The 17,500-nt window shown below is 36.1% G+C and overlaps 1 protein-coding gene across 9 annotated transcripts in view; it reads right to left on the bottom strand.

The window, feature by feature from the left end:
• herc2 (HECT and RLD domain containing E3 ubiquitin protein ligase 2) overlaps positions 1 to 17,500 on the bottom strand; it is a 362,023-nt gene that overhangs the window by 163,536 nt on the left and 180,987 nt on the right. For 5 of the 9 annotated variants that reach the window (XM_072915066.1, XM_072915069.1, XM_072915067.1 and 2 more), the window contains exons 47-51: positions 13,466 to 13,611; positions 7,037 to 7,135; positions 6,809 to 6,977; positions 6,616 to 6,741; positions 6,418 to 6,526 (exon numbers count right to left, since the gene is read on the bottom strand). In XM_072915066.1, the coding sequence (XP_072771167.1) occupies positions 6,418 to 6,526; positions 6,616 to 6,741; positions 6,809 to 6,977; positions 7,037 to 7,135; positions 13,466 to 13,611 (649 nt within the window). The remainder of the gene's footprint in view (positions 1 to 6,417; positions 6,527 to 6,615; positions 6,742 to 6,808; positions 6,978 to 7,036; positions 7,136 to 13,465; positions 13,612 to 17,500) is intronic. The other 4 variants (XM_072915071.1, XM_072915072.1, XM_072915065.1 and 1 more) reach the window with 1 other exon arrangement.

The following is a 17,500-nucleotide window of genomic DNA, read 5'->3' as shown; positions in this document are numbered from 1 at the left end:
CTGCAGACTTTTTACTTGTGTGTGATATCATGTGCGATACAAGCAGTCCTGCAGAGTATTTACTTGTGTGTGATATCATGTGCGATACAAGCAGTCCTGCAACGTGTTTACTTGTGTGTGATATCATGTGCGATAAAAGCAGTCCTGCAGAGTGTTTACTTGTGTTTGATATCATGTGCGATACAAGCAGTCCTGCAGAGTGTTTACTTGTGTTTGATATCATATGCGATACAAGCAGTCCTGCAGACTTTTTACTTGTGTGTGCTATCATGTGGGATACAAGCAGTCCTGCAGAGTATTTACTTGTGTGTGATATCATGTGCGATACAAGCAGTTCTGCAACGTGTTTACTTGTGTGTGATATCATGTGCGATACAAGCAACCCTGCAGCGTGTTTACTTGTATGTGATATCATGTGCGATACAAGCAGCCCTGCAGCCTGTTTACTTGTGTGTGACATCATGTGCGATACAAGCAATCCTGCAGACTTTTTACTTGTATGTGATATCATGTGCGATACAAGCAGTCCTGCAGAGTGTTTACTTGTGTGTGATATCATGTGCGATACAAGCAGTCCTGCAGAGTGTTTACTTGTGTGTGATATCATGTGCGATACAAGCTGTCCTGCAGCCTGTTTACTTGTGTGTGATATCATGTGCGATATAAGCAGTCCTGCAGAGTGTTTACTTGTGCGAAGCTGGACAACCAGTTAACAACTAAATGTGATCCAATAAGCACACAATTTGTCAACAATGGAGCCTCGATTTGCAAACTTTAATTGGTTCTTGAACAGGGTTTGTACACAGAAAAGTTTGTGTATTGAAGCAAATTTCTCCATAGGAAACATTGTAAATATGAATCATAGGTTCCGGCCTCGACCAAAGTCCATATTTTAGTGAAGGTTTGTACACTTTGAACACGATAGACTTAAGTTGGTAAATGGAAGTTCCACTATACAAACTTTTTATATAGTCTACGACTTAAAATGGTAAATGGAGGAACATATGTACAAAACTTTTATATAGTCTAAGACTTACGTTGGTAAATGGAGGTTCAAATGTACAAACTTGTATGTAGTCCAAAAAGACTTAAGTTGGTAAATGGAGGTTCAAATGTACAAACTTATATATAGTCCAAGAAGACTTAAGTTGGTAAATGGAGGTTCAAATGTACAAACTTATATATAGTCCAAGAAGATTTAAGTTGGTAAATGGAGGTTCAAATGTACAAACTTATATATAGTCCAAGAAGATTTAAGTTGGTAAATGGAGGTTCAAATGTACAAACTTGTATATAGTCCAAAAAGACTTAAGTGTGTAGATGGAGGTTCAACCGTACAAACCTTTTATATAGTTCAAGAAGACTTAAGTTGGTAAATGGAGGTTCAAATGTAAAAACTTATATATAGTCCAAGAAGACTTAAGTTGGTAAATGGAGGTTCAAATGTAAAAACTTATATATAGTCCAAGAAGATTTAAGTTGGTAAATGGAGGTTCCAGCATACAAACTTATATATAGTCCAAGACTTAAGTTGGTAAATTGAGGTTCAAATGTACAAACTTATATATAGTCCAAGAAGACTTAAGTTGGTAAATTGAGGTTCAAATGTACAAACTTGTATATAGTCCAAGAAGACTTAAGTAGATGAATGGAGGTTCAACTGTACAAATGTATATATAATCTAAGAAGATTTAAGTTGGTAATTGGAGGTTCCAGCGTACAAACGTATATATAGTCCAAGAAGACTTAAGTTGGTAAATCGAGGTTCAAATGTAAAAACTTATATATAGTCCAGAAAGACTTAAGTATGCAAATGGCGGTTCAATCGTAATGTAAATGGAGGTTACAGCATACAAACTTGTATAAAGTCCAAAAAGACTTAAGTGGGTAAATGGAGGTTCAACCGTACAAACCCTTTATATAGTCCAAGAAGACTTAAGTTGGTAAATGGAGGTTCAAATGTAAAAACTTATATATAGTCCAAAAAGACTTAAGTTGGTAAACTGAGGTTCAAATGTACAAACGTATATATAGTCCAAGAAGACTTAAGTAGATGAATGGAGGTTCAACTGTACAAATGTATATATAATCTAAGAAGATTTAAGTTGGTAAATGGAGGTTCCATCGTACAAACGTATATATAGTCCAAGAAGACTTAAGTTGGTAAATGGAGGTTCAAATGTACAAACTTGTATATAGTCCAAAAAGACTTAAGTGTGTAAATGGAGGTTCAACCGTACAAACCTTTTATATAGTCCAAAAAGACTTAAGTGTGTAAATGGAGGTTCAACCGTACAAACCTTTTATATAGTCCAAGAAGACTTAAGTTGGTAAATGGAGGTTCAAATGTACAAACTTATATACAGTCCAAGAAGATTTAAGTTGGTAAATGGAGGTTCAAATGTACAAACTTGTATATAGTCCAAAAAGACTTAAGTGTGTAGATGGAGGTTGAACCGTACAAACCTTTTATATAGTTCAAGAAGACTTAAGTTGGTAAATGGAGGTTCAAATGTAAAAACTTATATATAGTCCAAGAAGACTTAAGTTGGTAAATGGAGGTTCAAATGTAAAAACTTATATATAGTCCAAGAAGATTTAAGTTGGTAAATGGAGGTTCCAGCATACAAACTTATATATAGTCCAAGAAGACTTAAGTTGGTAAATTGAGGTTCAAATGTACAAACTTATATATAGTCCAAAAAGACTTAAGTTGGTAAATTGAGGTTCAAATGTACAAACTTGTATATAGTCCAAGAAGACTTAAGTAGATGAATGGAGGTTCAACTGTACAAATGTATATATAATCTAAGATTTAAGTTGGTAATTGGAGGTTCCAGCGTACAAACGTATATATAGTCCAAGAAGACTTAAGTTGGTAAATCGAGGTTCAAATGTAAAAACTTATATATAGTCCAGAAAGACTTAAGTATGCAAATGGCGGTTCAATCGTACAAACCTTTTATATAGTTTAAGAAGACTTAAGTAGATAAATGGAGGTTCAAATGTACAAATGTATATGTAGTCTAAGAAGACTTAAGTGTGTAAATGGAGGTTCCAGCATACGAACTTGTATAAAGTCCAAAAAGACTTAAGTGGGTAAATGGAGGTTCAACCGTACAAACCCTTTATATAGTCCAAGAAGACTTAAGTTGGTAAATGGAGGTTCAAATGTAAAAACTTATATATAGTCCAAGAAGACTTAAGTGTGTAAATTGAGGTTCAACCGTACAAACCTTTAATATAGTCCAAGAAGACTTAAGTAGATGAATGGAGGTTCAACTGTACAATGTATATATAATCTAAGAAGATTTAAGTTGGTAAATGGAGGTTCCATCGTACAAACGTATATATAGTCCAAGAAGACTTAAGTTGGTAAATGGAGGTTCAAATGTAAAAACTTATATATAGTCCAAGAAGACTTAAGTTGGTAAATGGAGGTTCAAATGTACAAACTTGTATATACGGTAGTCCAAAAAGACTTAAGTGTGTAAATGGAGGTTCAACCGTACAAACCTTTTATATAGTCCAAAAAGACTTAAGTGTGTAAATGGAGGTTCAACCGTACAAACCTTTTATATAGTCCAAGAAGACTTAAGTTGGTAAATGGAGGTTCAAATGTACAAACTTATATATAGTCCAAGAAGACTTCAGTTGGTAAATGGAGGTTCAAATGTACAAACTTATATATAGTCCAAAAAGACTTAAGTTGGTAAACTGAGGTTCAAATGTACAAACGTATATATAGTCCAAGAAGACTTAAGTAGATAAATGGAGGTTCAACTGTACAAATGTATATATAATCTAAGAAGATTTAAGTTGGTAAATGGAGGTTCCATCGTACAAACGTATATATAGTCCAAGAAGACTTAAGTTGGTAAACTGAGGTTCAAATGTACAAACTTATATATAGTCCAAGAAGACTTAAGTTGGTAAATGGAGGTTCAAATGTACAAACTTATATATAGTCCAAAAAGACTTAAGTTGGTAAATGAAGGTTCAAATGTACAAACTTGTATATAGTCCAAAAATACTTAAGTGTGTAAATGGAGGTTCAACCGTACAAACCTTTTATATAGTTCAAGAAGACTTAAGTTGGTAAATGGAGGTTCAAATGTACAAACTTATATATAGTCCAAGAAGACTTCAGTTGGTAAATGGAGGTTCAAATGTACAAACTTATATATAGTCCAAAAAGACTTAAGTTGGTAAACTGAGGTTCAAATGTACAAACGTATATATAGTCCAAGAAGACTTAAGTAGATAAATGGAGGTTCAACTGTACAAATGTATATATAATCTAAGAAGATTTAAGTTGGTAAATGGAGGTTCCATCGTACAAACGTATATATAGTCCAAGAAGACTTAAGTTGGTAAACTGAGGTTCAAATGTACAAACTTATATATAGTCCAAGAAGACTTAAGTTGGTAAATGGAGGTTCAAATGTACAAACTTATATATAGTCCAAAAAGACTTAAGTTGGTAAATGAAGGTTCAAATGTACAAACTTGTATATAGTCCAAAAATACTTAAGTGTGTAAATGGAGGTTCAACCGTACAAACCTTTTATATAGTTCAAGAAGACTTAAGTTGGTAAATGGAGGTTCAAATGTACAAACTTATGTATAGTCCAAGAAGACTTAATTGGTAAATGGAGGTTCCATTGTACAAACTTATATACAGTCCAAGAAGACTTAAGTTGGTAAATTGAGGTTCAAATGTACAAACTTATATATAGTCCAAGAAGACTTAAGTAGATGAATGGAGGTTCAACTGTACAAATGTATATGTAGTCTAAGAAGATTTAAGTTGGTAAATGGAGGTTCCAGCATACAAACGTATATATAGTCCAAGAAGACTTAAGTTGGTAAATGGAGGTTCCACTGTACAAACTTATATATAGTCCAAGAAGACTTAAGTGTGTAAATGGAGGTTCAACCGTACAAACCTTTTATATAGTCCAAGAAGACTTAAGTGTGTAAATGGAGGTTCAACTGTACAAACTTATATATAGTCCAAGAAGACTTAAGTGTGTAAATGGAGGTTCAACTGTACAATCTTATATATAGTCCAAGAAGACTTAAGTTGGTAAATGAAGGTTCAAATGTACAAACTTATATATAGTCCAAGAAGACTTAAGTTGGTAAATGAAGGTTCAAATGTACAAACTTGTATATAGTCCAAAAATACTTAAGTGTGTAAATGGAGGTTCAACCGTACAAACCTTTTATATAGTTTAAGAAGACTTAAGTTGGTAAATGGAGGTTCAAATATACAAACTTATATATAGTCCAAGAAGATTTAAGTTGGTAAATGGAGGTTCCATTGTACAAACTGATATATAGTCCAAGAAGACTTAAGTTGGTAAATTGAGGTTCAAATGTACAAACTTATATATAGTCCAAGAAGACTTAAGTAGATGAATGGAGGTTCAACTGTACAAATGTATATATAATCTAAGAAGATTTAAGTGTGTAAATGGAGGTTCCAGCGTACAAACGTATATATAGTCCAAGAAGACTTAAGTAGGTAAATGGAAGTTCAAATGTACAAACTTATATATAGTCCAAGAACATTTAAGTTGGTAAATGAAGTTTCAATTGTACAAACTTGTATATAGTCCAAAAATACTTAGGTGTGCCAATGGAGGTTCAACCGTACAAACCTTTTATATAGTCCAAGAAGACTTAAGTGTGTAAATGGAGGTTCCACTGTACAAACTTACATATAGTCCAAGAAGACTTAAGTGTGTAAATGGAGGTTCAACCGTACAAACCCTTTATATAGTCCAAGACGACTTAAGTTGGTAAATGGAGGTTCAAATGTACAAACTTGTATAAAGTCCAAGAAGACTTAAGTGTGTAAATGGAGGTTCAAATGTAAAAACGTATATATAGTCCAAGAAGACTTAAGTTGGTAAATGAAGGTTCAAATGTACAAACTTGTATATAGTCCAAAAATACTTAAGTTGGTAAATGAAGGTTCAAATGTACAAACTTATATATAGTCCAAGAAGACTTAAGTTGGTAAATTGAGGTTCAAATGTACAAATTTGTATATAGTCCAAAAATACTTAAGTGTGCAAATGGAGGTTCAACCGTACAAACCTTTTATATAGTCCAAGAAGACTTAAGTAGATAAATGGAGGTTCAACTGTACAAATGTATATGTAGTCCAAGAAGACTTAAGTAGATGAATGGAGGTTCCAGCGTACAATCTTGTATAAAGTCCAAAAAGACTTAAGTAGATAAATGGAGGTTCAAATGTACAAACTTCTATAAAGTCCAAGAAGACTTAAGTGTGTAAATGGAGGTTCCACTGTACAAACTTGTATATAGTCCAAGAAGACTTAAGTGTGGTTCCAGCGTACATGTTTTTCATTGTACAGCCATGATCAGGTGAGTCTAAAGTCTGACCTGATCCCAGGGTGCACACTGGGAACCAGCTCCATCTCGGCCAACAGGCCGGTCCAGTGTGACTGCTGAGGAAAGTCCACGATCACGTCCTTCCCGTTGGCACTGAAGGCTGCATGAGAGCGAGGGAGGTGACAGTCTGGGGTTAAAAAGGCACTTACCTGTCCAGGTGACACGTCATGACCCAAAAGACACACTTGCCTTTGACCACGCCCACACTCCTGTGGGTGACCGAGCCCCATTTGTACTTTGGCGTGGTGACGGAAGGTTTCACTATCACTTTGTCGCCGATCTTTATGTGGGAGGGAGAACTTTGAGGTGGGAATCCTGCGAGAAGGAGTGGAGGCGTCAAAAAGATGTCCTGGGCTCCGTCGATGGACACCCACTAGCTCACCAATCAGCTCGATATGGATGTAGCGCACCCAGTAGGTGCCGCCCTTCTGCTGCCAGTCGCACTGCACGTTCAAGTCGTGGAGTCCGTCGCGGTCCAGCTTGATCACTTTGCCCGTGTCTCCGTCGTACACTTCCTCGTACGCCCTGCAGCACTTCACCATCATGCCCACCTGTGGACACGCCCACCACGTCATGTTGACACTAGCCTGGTGTGGCGTCATCCTCTTACCTGAATGTTCTCTCGCACGTAAACGGCATAGTCGTCGTTACTTAGGAAATCTGATCTCTTCTTGAACGTCTGGCTTTCTGTCACCACTGCACCAGGAGGCTAAACACACGTAAACATACACATAAGCATAAACGTTAGCATACACATAAGCATATACGTAAACATACACGTAAACATACACATAAGCATATACGTAAACATACACATAAGCATAAACGTAAACATACACATAAGCATATACGTAAACATACACATAAGCATAAACGTAAACATACACATAAGCATAAACATAAACATATACGTAAACATACACGTAAACATACACAGAAGCATAAACATAAGCATAAACGTAAACATACACATAAGCATAAACATAAACATATACGTAAACATACACGTAAACATACACAGAAGCATAAACATAAGCATATACGTAAACATACACATAAGCATAAACGTAAACATACACATAAGCATATAGGTAAACATACACGTAAACATACATATAAGCATAAACGTAAACATACACATAAGCATATACGTAAACATACACATAAGCATATACGTAAACATATACATAAGCATATACGTAAACATACACATAAGCATATACGTAAACATACACATAAACATAAACGTAAACATACACATAAGCATAAACATAAGCATATACGTAAACATACACGTAAACATACACAGAAGCATAAACATAAGCATATACGTAAACATACACATAAGCGTATACATAAACATACACGTAAACATACACATAAGCATAAACGTAAACATACACATAAGCATATACGTAAACATACACATAAGCATAAACGTAAACATACACATAAGCATATACGCAAACATACACATAAGCATAAACATAAGCATATACGTAAACATACACGTAAACACAACCATACACATCCACGTAAACATACATACACAACCATACACTTACACGTAACCATACATGTAACCATACACTTACACGTAACCATTCACATAACCATATATGTAAACATACACGTAACCATACACTTTTACGTAACCATACACTTAAACGTAACCATACAAGCAACTATACACATACACATAACCACACACTTACACGTAACAATACAGGTAAACATCCACATAAACATCCACACATCCACGTAAACATACACATAACCATACAGGTAAACATACTGTATATGTAAACATGCACGTAACCATACTCTTACACGTAACCATACACATAACCATATATGTAAACATACACGTAACCATACACTTACACGAAACCACACAAGCAACTATACACATACACATAACCATACACTTACACGTAACAATACATGTAAACATCCACATAAACATACACGTCCACGTTAACATACACATAAACATATATGTAGACATATTCGTAACCATACACTTACACGTAAACATACACATAACCATACACGTAACCATAAACGTAAACATAGAAGTAAACATACACGTAACCATAAACAAAACCATACACTTACACGTAACCGTACACATAACCATATACGTAAGTAAACATACACGTAACCATACACTTACACATAACCATTCAAGCAACTATACACATAACCATACACTTACACGTAACAATACACGTAAACATCCACATAAACATACACATCCACGTAAACATACACATAACCATACACATAAACATATATGTAAACATACACGTAACCATACACTTACACGTAAACATACACGTAACCATACACATAATCACACATACACATAACCATAAACGTAAACATACATGTAACCATACACTTGCACGTAACCGTACACTTACACATAACCATACAAGCAACTATCCACATACACATAACAATACACGTAAACATCCACATAAACATACACATCTACGTAAACATACACGTAACCATACACTTACACGTAACCATACACGTAACCACACATACACATAACCATAAACGTAACCATAAATGTAAACATACAAGTAACCATACAAGTAAACATACACGTAACCATACACATAACCATATATGTAAACATACACGTAACCATACATGTAAACATACACGTAACCATACACAAAACCATACACTTACACGTAACCATACAAGCAACTATACACATAACCATACACTTACACGTAACAATACACGTAAACATGCACATAAACATACACATCCACGTAAACATACACATAAACATACACATCCACGTAAACATACACATAACCATACACGTAAACATACACGTAACCATTCACTTACACGTAAACATACACGTAACCACACATACACATAACCATACACGTAACCATAAACGTAAACATACGTAACCATAGACGTAAACATAGACGTAAACATACACGTAAACATACACGTAACATACACATAAGATAAAATGTAATATTGAAATATGTTTTTTTATGTAACATTTAAGAGTGAGCTGAAAACAATTACATGTTGTTTTCTTACACTTCTGAAAATCATTTGCAAGTATTCGTTTCAGTTTGCCCAAGGTGTGTTGTTGTAGTAAGGAAGTAGTCTTTGCCATTAAGTTCAATGTCTTTTGCTGAGTCCTACATAGGGATAGGTATCTTTCACATTTGAACTGATACGGTACCAATTCCAGTAACCTGGAAATTTATACTGGTACTAAATGATACCAATTTTCTGTAGTTTTGTGTGTGTTAATAAATATTAATAGTTTTTTATAATAAATCCAAATTTTTTGAATGAGCTGATTATGATAACTGCTGTCCAGTTGTTACATATTGTTTTGTTATCATATAATCATTTGCAAGTATGACATTAAGTTGCAATTACAGCTGCGAGTCCAAGACGTTAGATGGCAGTAGTTTATGGTGTGCGGTTTTTGTTGCACCCTAAAAAGTGTTAATAATGTAAGTATTGTACTTATTAGATTGCAGCTGTTTGTACCGTGCATCTTAGTTGTAGTTTTCTGTGACGCATTTGGAGGTGTTGAAATCCCATTAACATTTGAACCGATACGGTACCAACTCCCAGAACCTGGGGACCGGTATTAAAGGGTACCAATTTTCTGTACTTTTGTGTGTGTTCATGTTGTAATAAATGTTAATTAGTTTTATAATAAAATTTTTTTTTTTATTTAACATAATGATAACTGCGCTGTCCAATTGTCGTATCTTCTTTTCTTACACTTCTTCGTCTCGTTTGCAAGTATTACATATTAGACTTTGCATGCAGATGCACTTCTAGCACGTTAGAAGGTGAAGAGACATCAGGAAGTAGTCTTTGACATTAAGTTCCATTTGCCAATCATGTCTTCTAGTGAGTACTACAAAGTGTTTATACTGTAGGTATTCTACTTAATAGTGTAGAGACATCAGAAAGTAGTCTTTGCCATTGCGTTCCATATGCCAGTTGTGTCTTTTGTTGAGTACTACAAAGTGTTTGTACTGTATATATTGTACACAATAGTGTAGAGACATCAGAAAGTACTTTTTGCCATTAAATTCCATTTACCAGTCGTGTCTTTTGTTGAGTACTACAAAGTGTTTATACTATAGGTATTGTACTTCATAATGTAGAAACATCAGGAAGTAGTTTTTACCATTTAGTCAAATTGGCCAGTTGTGTCTTTGGTTGATTTCCACAACGTGTTTATACTGTAAGATGTGTACTTAATATTGTAGAGACGCCAGGATTTAGTCTTTGCCATTAAGTTCCATTTCCCAGTTGTGTCTTTTGTTGAGTACTACAAAGTGTTTGTACTGTAGTTATTGTACTTAATAGTGTAGAGACATCAGGAAGTAGTCTTTGCCATTAAGTTCCATTTCCCAGTTGTGTCTTTTTTTGAGTACTACAAAGTGTTTGTACTGGAATTATTGTACTTAATAGTGTAGAGACATCAGGAAGTAGTCTTTGCCATTAAGTTCCATTTCCCAGTTGTGTCTTTTGTTGAGTACTACAAAGTGTTTGTACTGTAGTTATTGTACTTAATAGTGTAGCGACATCAGGAAGTAGTCTTTGCCATTGATTTCCATTTCCCAGTCGTGTCTTTTGTTGAGTACTACAAAGTGTTTATACTGTAGGTATTGTACTTAATAGTGTAGAGACATCAGGAAGTAGTCTTTGCCATTAAGTTAAATTTGTCAGCCGTGTCTTTTGTTGAGTACTACAAAGTGTTTATACTGTAGGTATTGTACTTAATAGTGTACAGACATCAGGAATTATTCTTTGCCATTAAGTTCCATTTTCAAGTTGTGTCTTTTGTTGAGTACTACAAAGTGTTTATACTGTAGGTAGTGTATTTAATAGTGTAGAGACATCAAGAAGTAGTCTTTGCCATTAAGTTCAATTTGCCTGTTGTGTCTTTTGTTGAGTACTACAAAGTGTTTATACTGTAAGTATTGTACTTAATACTAAGGATGGGTACTGAATCCCGTACTTTCTGGGCACCATACGATTCACGTAAAATCCAACGGTGCAGTCTTACGGTACCTTGGTTGCGCATGACATCACTCCAGAAGCACTGAGAGCGAACACTGCCAAACAACCTCTCGGTAATGTTGCAATTTTCAATGCCAGCAAAGAAATTTACTAAAAAAAAAACGCTCCAACGTAAGTAAAGCTCCACATTTCCAAAAATGTGCTAGCGTGATGCTAATATACAAACCCCGTTTCCATATGAGTTGGGAAATTGTGTTAGATGTAAATATAAACGGAATACAATGATTTGCAAATCCTTTTCAACCCATATTCAATTGAATATGCTACAAAGACAACATATTTGATGTTCAAACAGATAAACTTTTTTTTTTTTTGCAAATAATCATTAACTTTAGAATTTGATGCCAGCAACACGTGACAAAGAAGTTGGGAAAGGTGGCAATAAATACTGATAAAGTTGAGGAATGCTCATCAAACACTTATTTGGAACATCCCACAGGTGTGCAGGCAAATTGGGAACAGGTGGGTGCCATGATTGGGTATAAAAGTAGATTCCATGAAATGCTCAGTCATTCACAAACAAATATGGGGCGAGGGTCACCACTTTGTCAACGAATGCGTGAGCAAATTGTTGAACAGTTTAAGAAAAACCTTTCTCAACCAGCTATTGCAAGGAATTTAGGGATTTCCCCATCTACGCTCCGTAATATCATCAAAGGGTTCGGAGAATCTGGAGAAATCACTGCACGTAAGCAGCTAAGCCCGTGACATTCGATCCCTCAGGCTGTACTGCATCAACAAGCGACATCAGTGTGTAAAAGATATCACCACATGGGCTCAGGAACACTTCAAAAACCCACTGTCAGTAACTACAGTTGGTCACTACATCTGTAAGTGCAAGTTAAAACTCTCCTATGCAAGGCGAAAACCGTTTATCAACAACACCCAGAAACGCCGTCGGCTTCGCTGGGCCTGAGCTCATCTAAGATGGACTGATACAAAGTGGAAAAGTGTTCTGTGGTCTGACGAGTCCACATTTCAAATTGTTTTTGGAAACTGTGGACGTCATGTCCTCCGGACCAAAGAGGAAAAGAACCATCTGGATTGTAATGGGCGCAAAGTGTAGAAGCCAGCATGTGTGATGGTATGGGCGTGTATTAGTGCCCAAGACATGGGTAACTTACACATCTGTGAAGGCGCCATTAATGCTGAAAGGTACATACAGGTTTTGGAGCAACATATGTTGTCATCCAAGCAACGTTATCATGGACGCCCCTGCTTATTTCAGCAAGACAATGCCAAGCCACGTGTTACATCAACGTGCCTTCATAGTAAAAGAGTGTGGGTACTAGACTGGCCTGCCTGTAGTCCAGACCTGTCTCCCATTGAAAATGTGTGGCGCATTATGAAGCCTAAAATAGCACAACGGAGACCCCCGGACTGTTGAACAACTTAAGCTGTACATCAAGCAAGAATGGGAAAGAATTCCACCTGAGAAGCTTCAAAAATGTGTCTCCTCAGTTCCCAAACGTTTACTGAGTGTTGTTAAAAGGAAAGGCCATGTAACACAGTGGTGAACATGCCCTTTCCCAACTACTTTGGCACGTGTTGCAGCCATGAAATTCTAAGTTAATTATTATTTGCAAAAAAAAAAGAAAAGTGTATGAGTTTGAACATCAAATATGTTGTCTTTGTTGTGCATTCAACTGATATGGGTTGAAAAGGATGGATTTTCAAATCATTGTATTCCGTTTATATTTACATCTAACACAATTTCCCAACTCATATGGTTTGTACATTGGCTTTATTATTGACATACATTAGTGATTTTACATGGCAAATCCAAATGTGTTGCTGAAAACTACAACTAAGATGCAATAATAAGTAATAAAGTAGATAGATTAACTGTGTTATGTTTTGCAGCTCCTACTATTTTTCTTTAGGGGAAGAGGAACAAAACGGCGAGTACACGGGGAGGCAGAAGTCAAGATTGGCGTACCACAGAGAACGTCGGCTCAACCTCTTCAACTTCCTCCAGCACTTCCTCGTCAGAGTATTCGTCCGACACGGTGTCAGCGTCTGACGCCTCTGAGGTGTGAACATCGGGATGGTCCAGCAGCCAGCACACCAGAGCCTCCACACCTGCTGACAGAACATTGCTCTGATTAAGAAGGAGGAGGTCCAACCTTGCTCGACAAACACTTTCTTGCATTTAATTATCAATTTTCCGCACTTTAGAGCGCACCGGGATATAAGCTGCACCGTATATTAGCATATTAGCTACTGTTGAGGACGCTAGCTTGATTACCTTACGACAGCATGTACAAATATGCATGAAAACACTCCTATAGACAGCAAACATGGCACGCTTTAGTAAGTAAGAATTTTGGACGGCTAAAAGACTGAACAGTTGTGTCAGAATAATTGTATCTAAGTTATCACAAAACTCTGTGTTGCCATGAGTTCCCGGCGAGCAGACAAAAGCTGTCTTTGATCCTACCAAGCAGAAGGCTTGTAAACCTCCACTGTGTAGGATGGGAAGCAACATGCAGGTGTTCTGTTTCTGTGATCCACAGAAAGATTTTGTCTTGACCCGAGAACTACAAAGCAGAGAGGAAGCAGGACCTTTGAACTGTTTTACAAACTTTTCTTTGAACTGTTTGTAATCAAAGGCGATGGCTGTTTACGACCCCCGTCCCTTTAGAAAAAGCTGTTGCCATGTAATCGGGGAAAGTCCAAATAAAAGCGTACAATCTTTCGTCATTGAGTCAAATTTAATTCTGTCTCGGTTTGATTCCTTGCTTCCTGTCTTGTTTAATAGACGTCATCAGTGTTTGAACCTGACAAGTTGAAGAAAAAATAATAATACCATTTTAAAAAATAATTACCGATATATGTGAGCGAATTCGTCTAAAGGATGACGCCAATCGCTGTACGAACATACATATACACATACTGTACATATACATTCACTGTTCATACACACACACATTCTGTACATATACATTCACTGTACAAACATATACACATACTGTACATATACAAGTACATATACATACATACACTCATGCACATAATCACGTTTCATCAAACATATTAACGGTGTTGCCCTAGGGTAAACTGGGTAACACATGGCACACTGACAAAGCCTAACCTATTGTTACTATAACAATCTACAAGGTTAATATAGCTGGCTTCACTTTCTTCCCCTCCATTTTTGTGCTTTCTTTTGTATCTCTAGTTATCATTACGTATATGTATTGTTGCATTTGAACAACTGTATTGTTGATAATAAAGGTAAATTATTGGTATTGTTCATTATCAATAGTGATATTTATATTAGTATTTGTATTGCTCCATTTGTAGAGTAATAATGCTTATTGTCATTTCTGTATTATTTTTTATTTCAATAACTGCTTCTTTGCTATCACTTTTACCATCATATTTGTACTTATCATATTTGCTGATGTTGTTCTGTTGTTGTTGTTATTGTTGTGTTTGCTGTTGTTGTTTTTGTCTCTCTGTCTTATCCCCCTCTTGTCCCCACAATTCCCCCCTCTGTCTTCCTTTTTTCTCTCTTTCTATCCCCTCCTGCTACGGCCCGGCTGCACCAAATGATAATATAAATAAATTTAATAAAGTCAAATACAAAAAAGGTAACAAGGAAAGTCTCCCACACTTCTCTTTTGTAAAGTAAATGTGTACCGCCGATATGATCATCTACATCTACTATATGATTTGCCTGAGAAGCTGCACAGGACCAAAAAAAAAAAAAAAAAGATGACGCCATAGCACAAACAATAAAACACCCTGTCAGTGTTTTTTCTTGTTTTTTCCCATTAAATTATTTTCATTATTGATGTCAGCAAAAAAAAAAATCCATAAATTAGCTGCGCTGTCTAATAAGCCGCAGGTTTCAAAGTGTAGGAAAAAAGTAGCGCCTCATAGTCCAGAATTTATGGTTTCCTTTTTCAGTCCCTCCAGGATCGTTGCAGCCTAAGAAGCCTAAATTCACAGAAGCTTTTTTAGAAAGTTGTGTCAAAAGTTACAAAGTTTTGAGGCTTTTTTTCTTCAATCATTTTTAATCAACTTGTGATTTTATGAATTTCAATCAATCAACTGCGTGTTACATTGAGTTTTGCTCGACCGGCGAACAGACAAAAGCAGTCTTTGATCCTACCAAACAAAAGGCTTCTTAAAACTCCACTGTGTAGGATGGGGAGCGACATGAGGGTTCTGTTGCTTTGATATATTGTAATCCACAGAAAGATTTTGTCTTGACCCAAGAACTACAAAGCGGAGAGGAAGCAGGACCAGATTCCCTTCCAGGCACCTTTTCTTTGAACTGTTTACGACCATTTCGTTGAAATGTTTACGACCTTTTAGTTGAACTGTTTTACGACCTTTTCTTTTAACTGTTTTTAATCAAAGGCGATGGCTGTTTACGACCCCCGGCCCTTAGAAACAGCTGTTGCCATGTAATCAGGGAAAGTCCTAATAAATCTTTCGTCAGAGCGTGGTGACACTGTACAAGGGTACAGGTGTACGCGTTTCACCTCAATTGAGCCAAATGTAATTCGGTCTCTGTTTAATTCCTTGCTTCTTGTCTTGTTTAATAGATGTCATCAGTGTTTGAACCTGACACAATGTTAACGTTTTCTGGGTGACCTTAACCTCAAAATGCACAGGATTTCAACAGAATTTGAAAAACAAATCCTGTGTTGATGTTTTACTTGTTTGAAAGCACACAGACTTGAAAGTAGACACCAGATGGCAGTAAAAGCACATGCGTATTGTCACATGACTGCACTGATTTCATTCATTATGACTACTGACATCAATAATTACTCTAATTAATTAAAAACCACCAAAAGCTTCCTCATTGTTTGTTTGTCGTCCACAAGTTGCAGACATTCTCCGTGTATGTTTTACACTTTCATCTATGTTCCAACACATTTACCCCGCACGTTAAAAGCATTTGTCAACTTGTAGCGCTCAGTTTTGTTGGTAAATGAGAGTCGATGAGAGACGGTCATCACACTTCAACATCTCTAACATGTAAATGCTGCCACTTTGCTAGGTCAGCATTGCAAATGGAAATATGTTAATGATCTTACCCCGGATAAATAAATGTTGAATAAAAACATGTAAACTAGGAAGTAAATGATGATAAACTACATTACCCAGAGGGCTTAGCATTGTAGACAGGAATAGGAAGTAGGTGTTGGATAATTGATATATTGTCATATGTTGTCCCTGCTTGGTATCCACAAGAAACTAAGTTTTAATTAGACATGTGATTAGTTGACGTGTGGGTTTGAGTGCCGCTCATACACAAATTTGATTGGCCAAAATGTGTGTAAAAGTTGCACAAAGGACAAAGCAATGCCGCGCATAATTTGCAGAGATTGGTTGAGTTTGTGTGAATTGGTGAAATTACTGGAGGGAGTGACTAAAACCATCAAAGTGGACATTTTGTGCATTTTCAGTTGAAATGAGCATACATGTATTTCAATAAAAGCATTTATATTCCAGTACTGGGTGCACATTGATCTTTATTTTGATGTAGATATGATCGGATTTTGGAAGTTACCGTGAATACCTGGCTATAAGCCGCTACTTTTTTCCCACGCTTTGAACACTGCGGCTAATTTTACGTATTTTTCTTTGCTGATGGCTGATATGCAAGAAGTTAAAAAGAACAAAACAAAAAAAACAAGCAAAGACACTGAAAATGTGTGTTATTGTTTGTGCTATGACGCCATCTTTTGGACGAGTTTGCTCACTACAAGTGCTGCACTCCAAGCCACGTTTGTAAGTTTTACAATATAACTAAAGCAATTGTTACTTACTAAATCGTCCCATGTGTGATGTCTGCAGGAGTTTGTACGTGCTACCGTCATGTAATGACGCTAGCATCGTTAGCATTAGCTAATATGCTAACACGTTTACGAGTGTCTGTGTTAGTATTATTAACTTACAATGGCATTCTTTATGTATTGTTTCAGTTTCGTAAATTCACCAAAACGCCACC

The sequence above is a fragment of the Nerophis lumbriciformis genome, linkage group LG18 (assembly GCF_033978685.3).
Source record: "Nerophis lumbriciformis linkage group LG18, RoL_Nlum_v2.1, whole genome shotgun sequence".
NCBI lineage: Eukaryota > Metazoa > Chordata > Actinopteri > Syngnathiformes > Syngnathidae > Nerophis > Nerophis lumbriciformis.
This window is presented reverse-complemented; position numbering and strand designations above follow the sequence as displayed.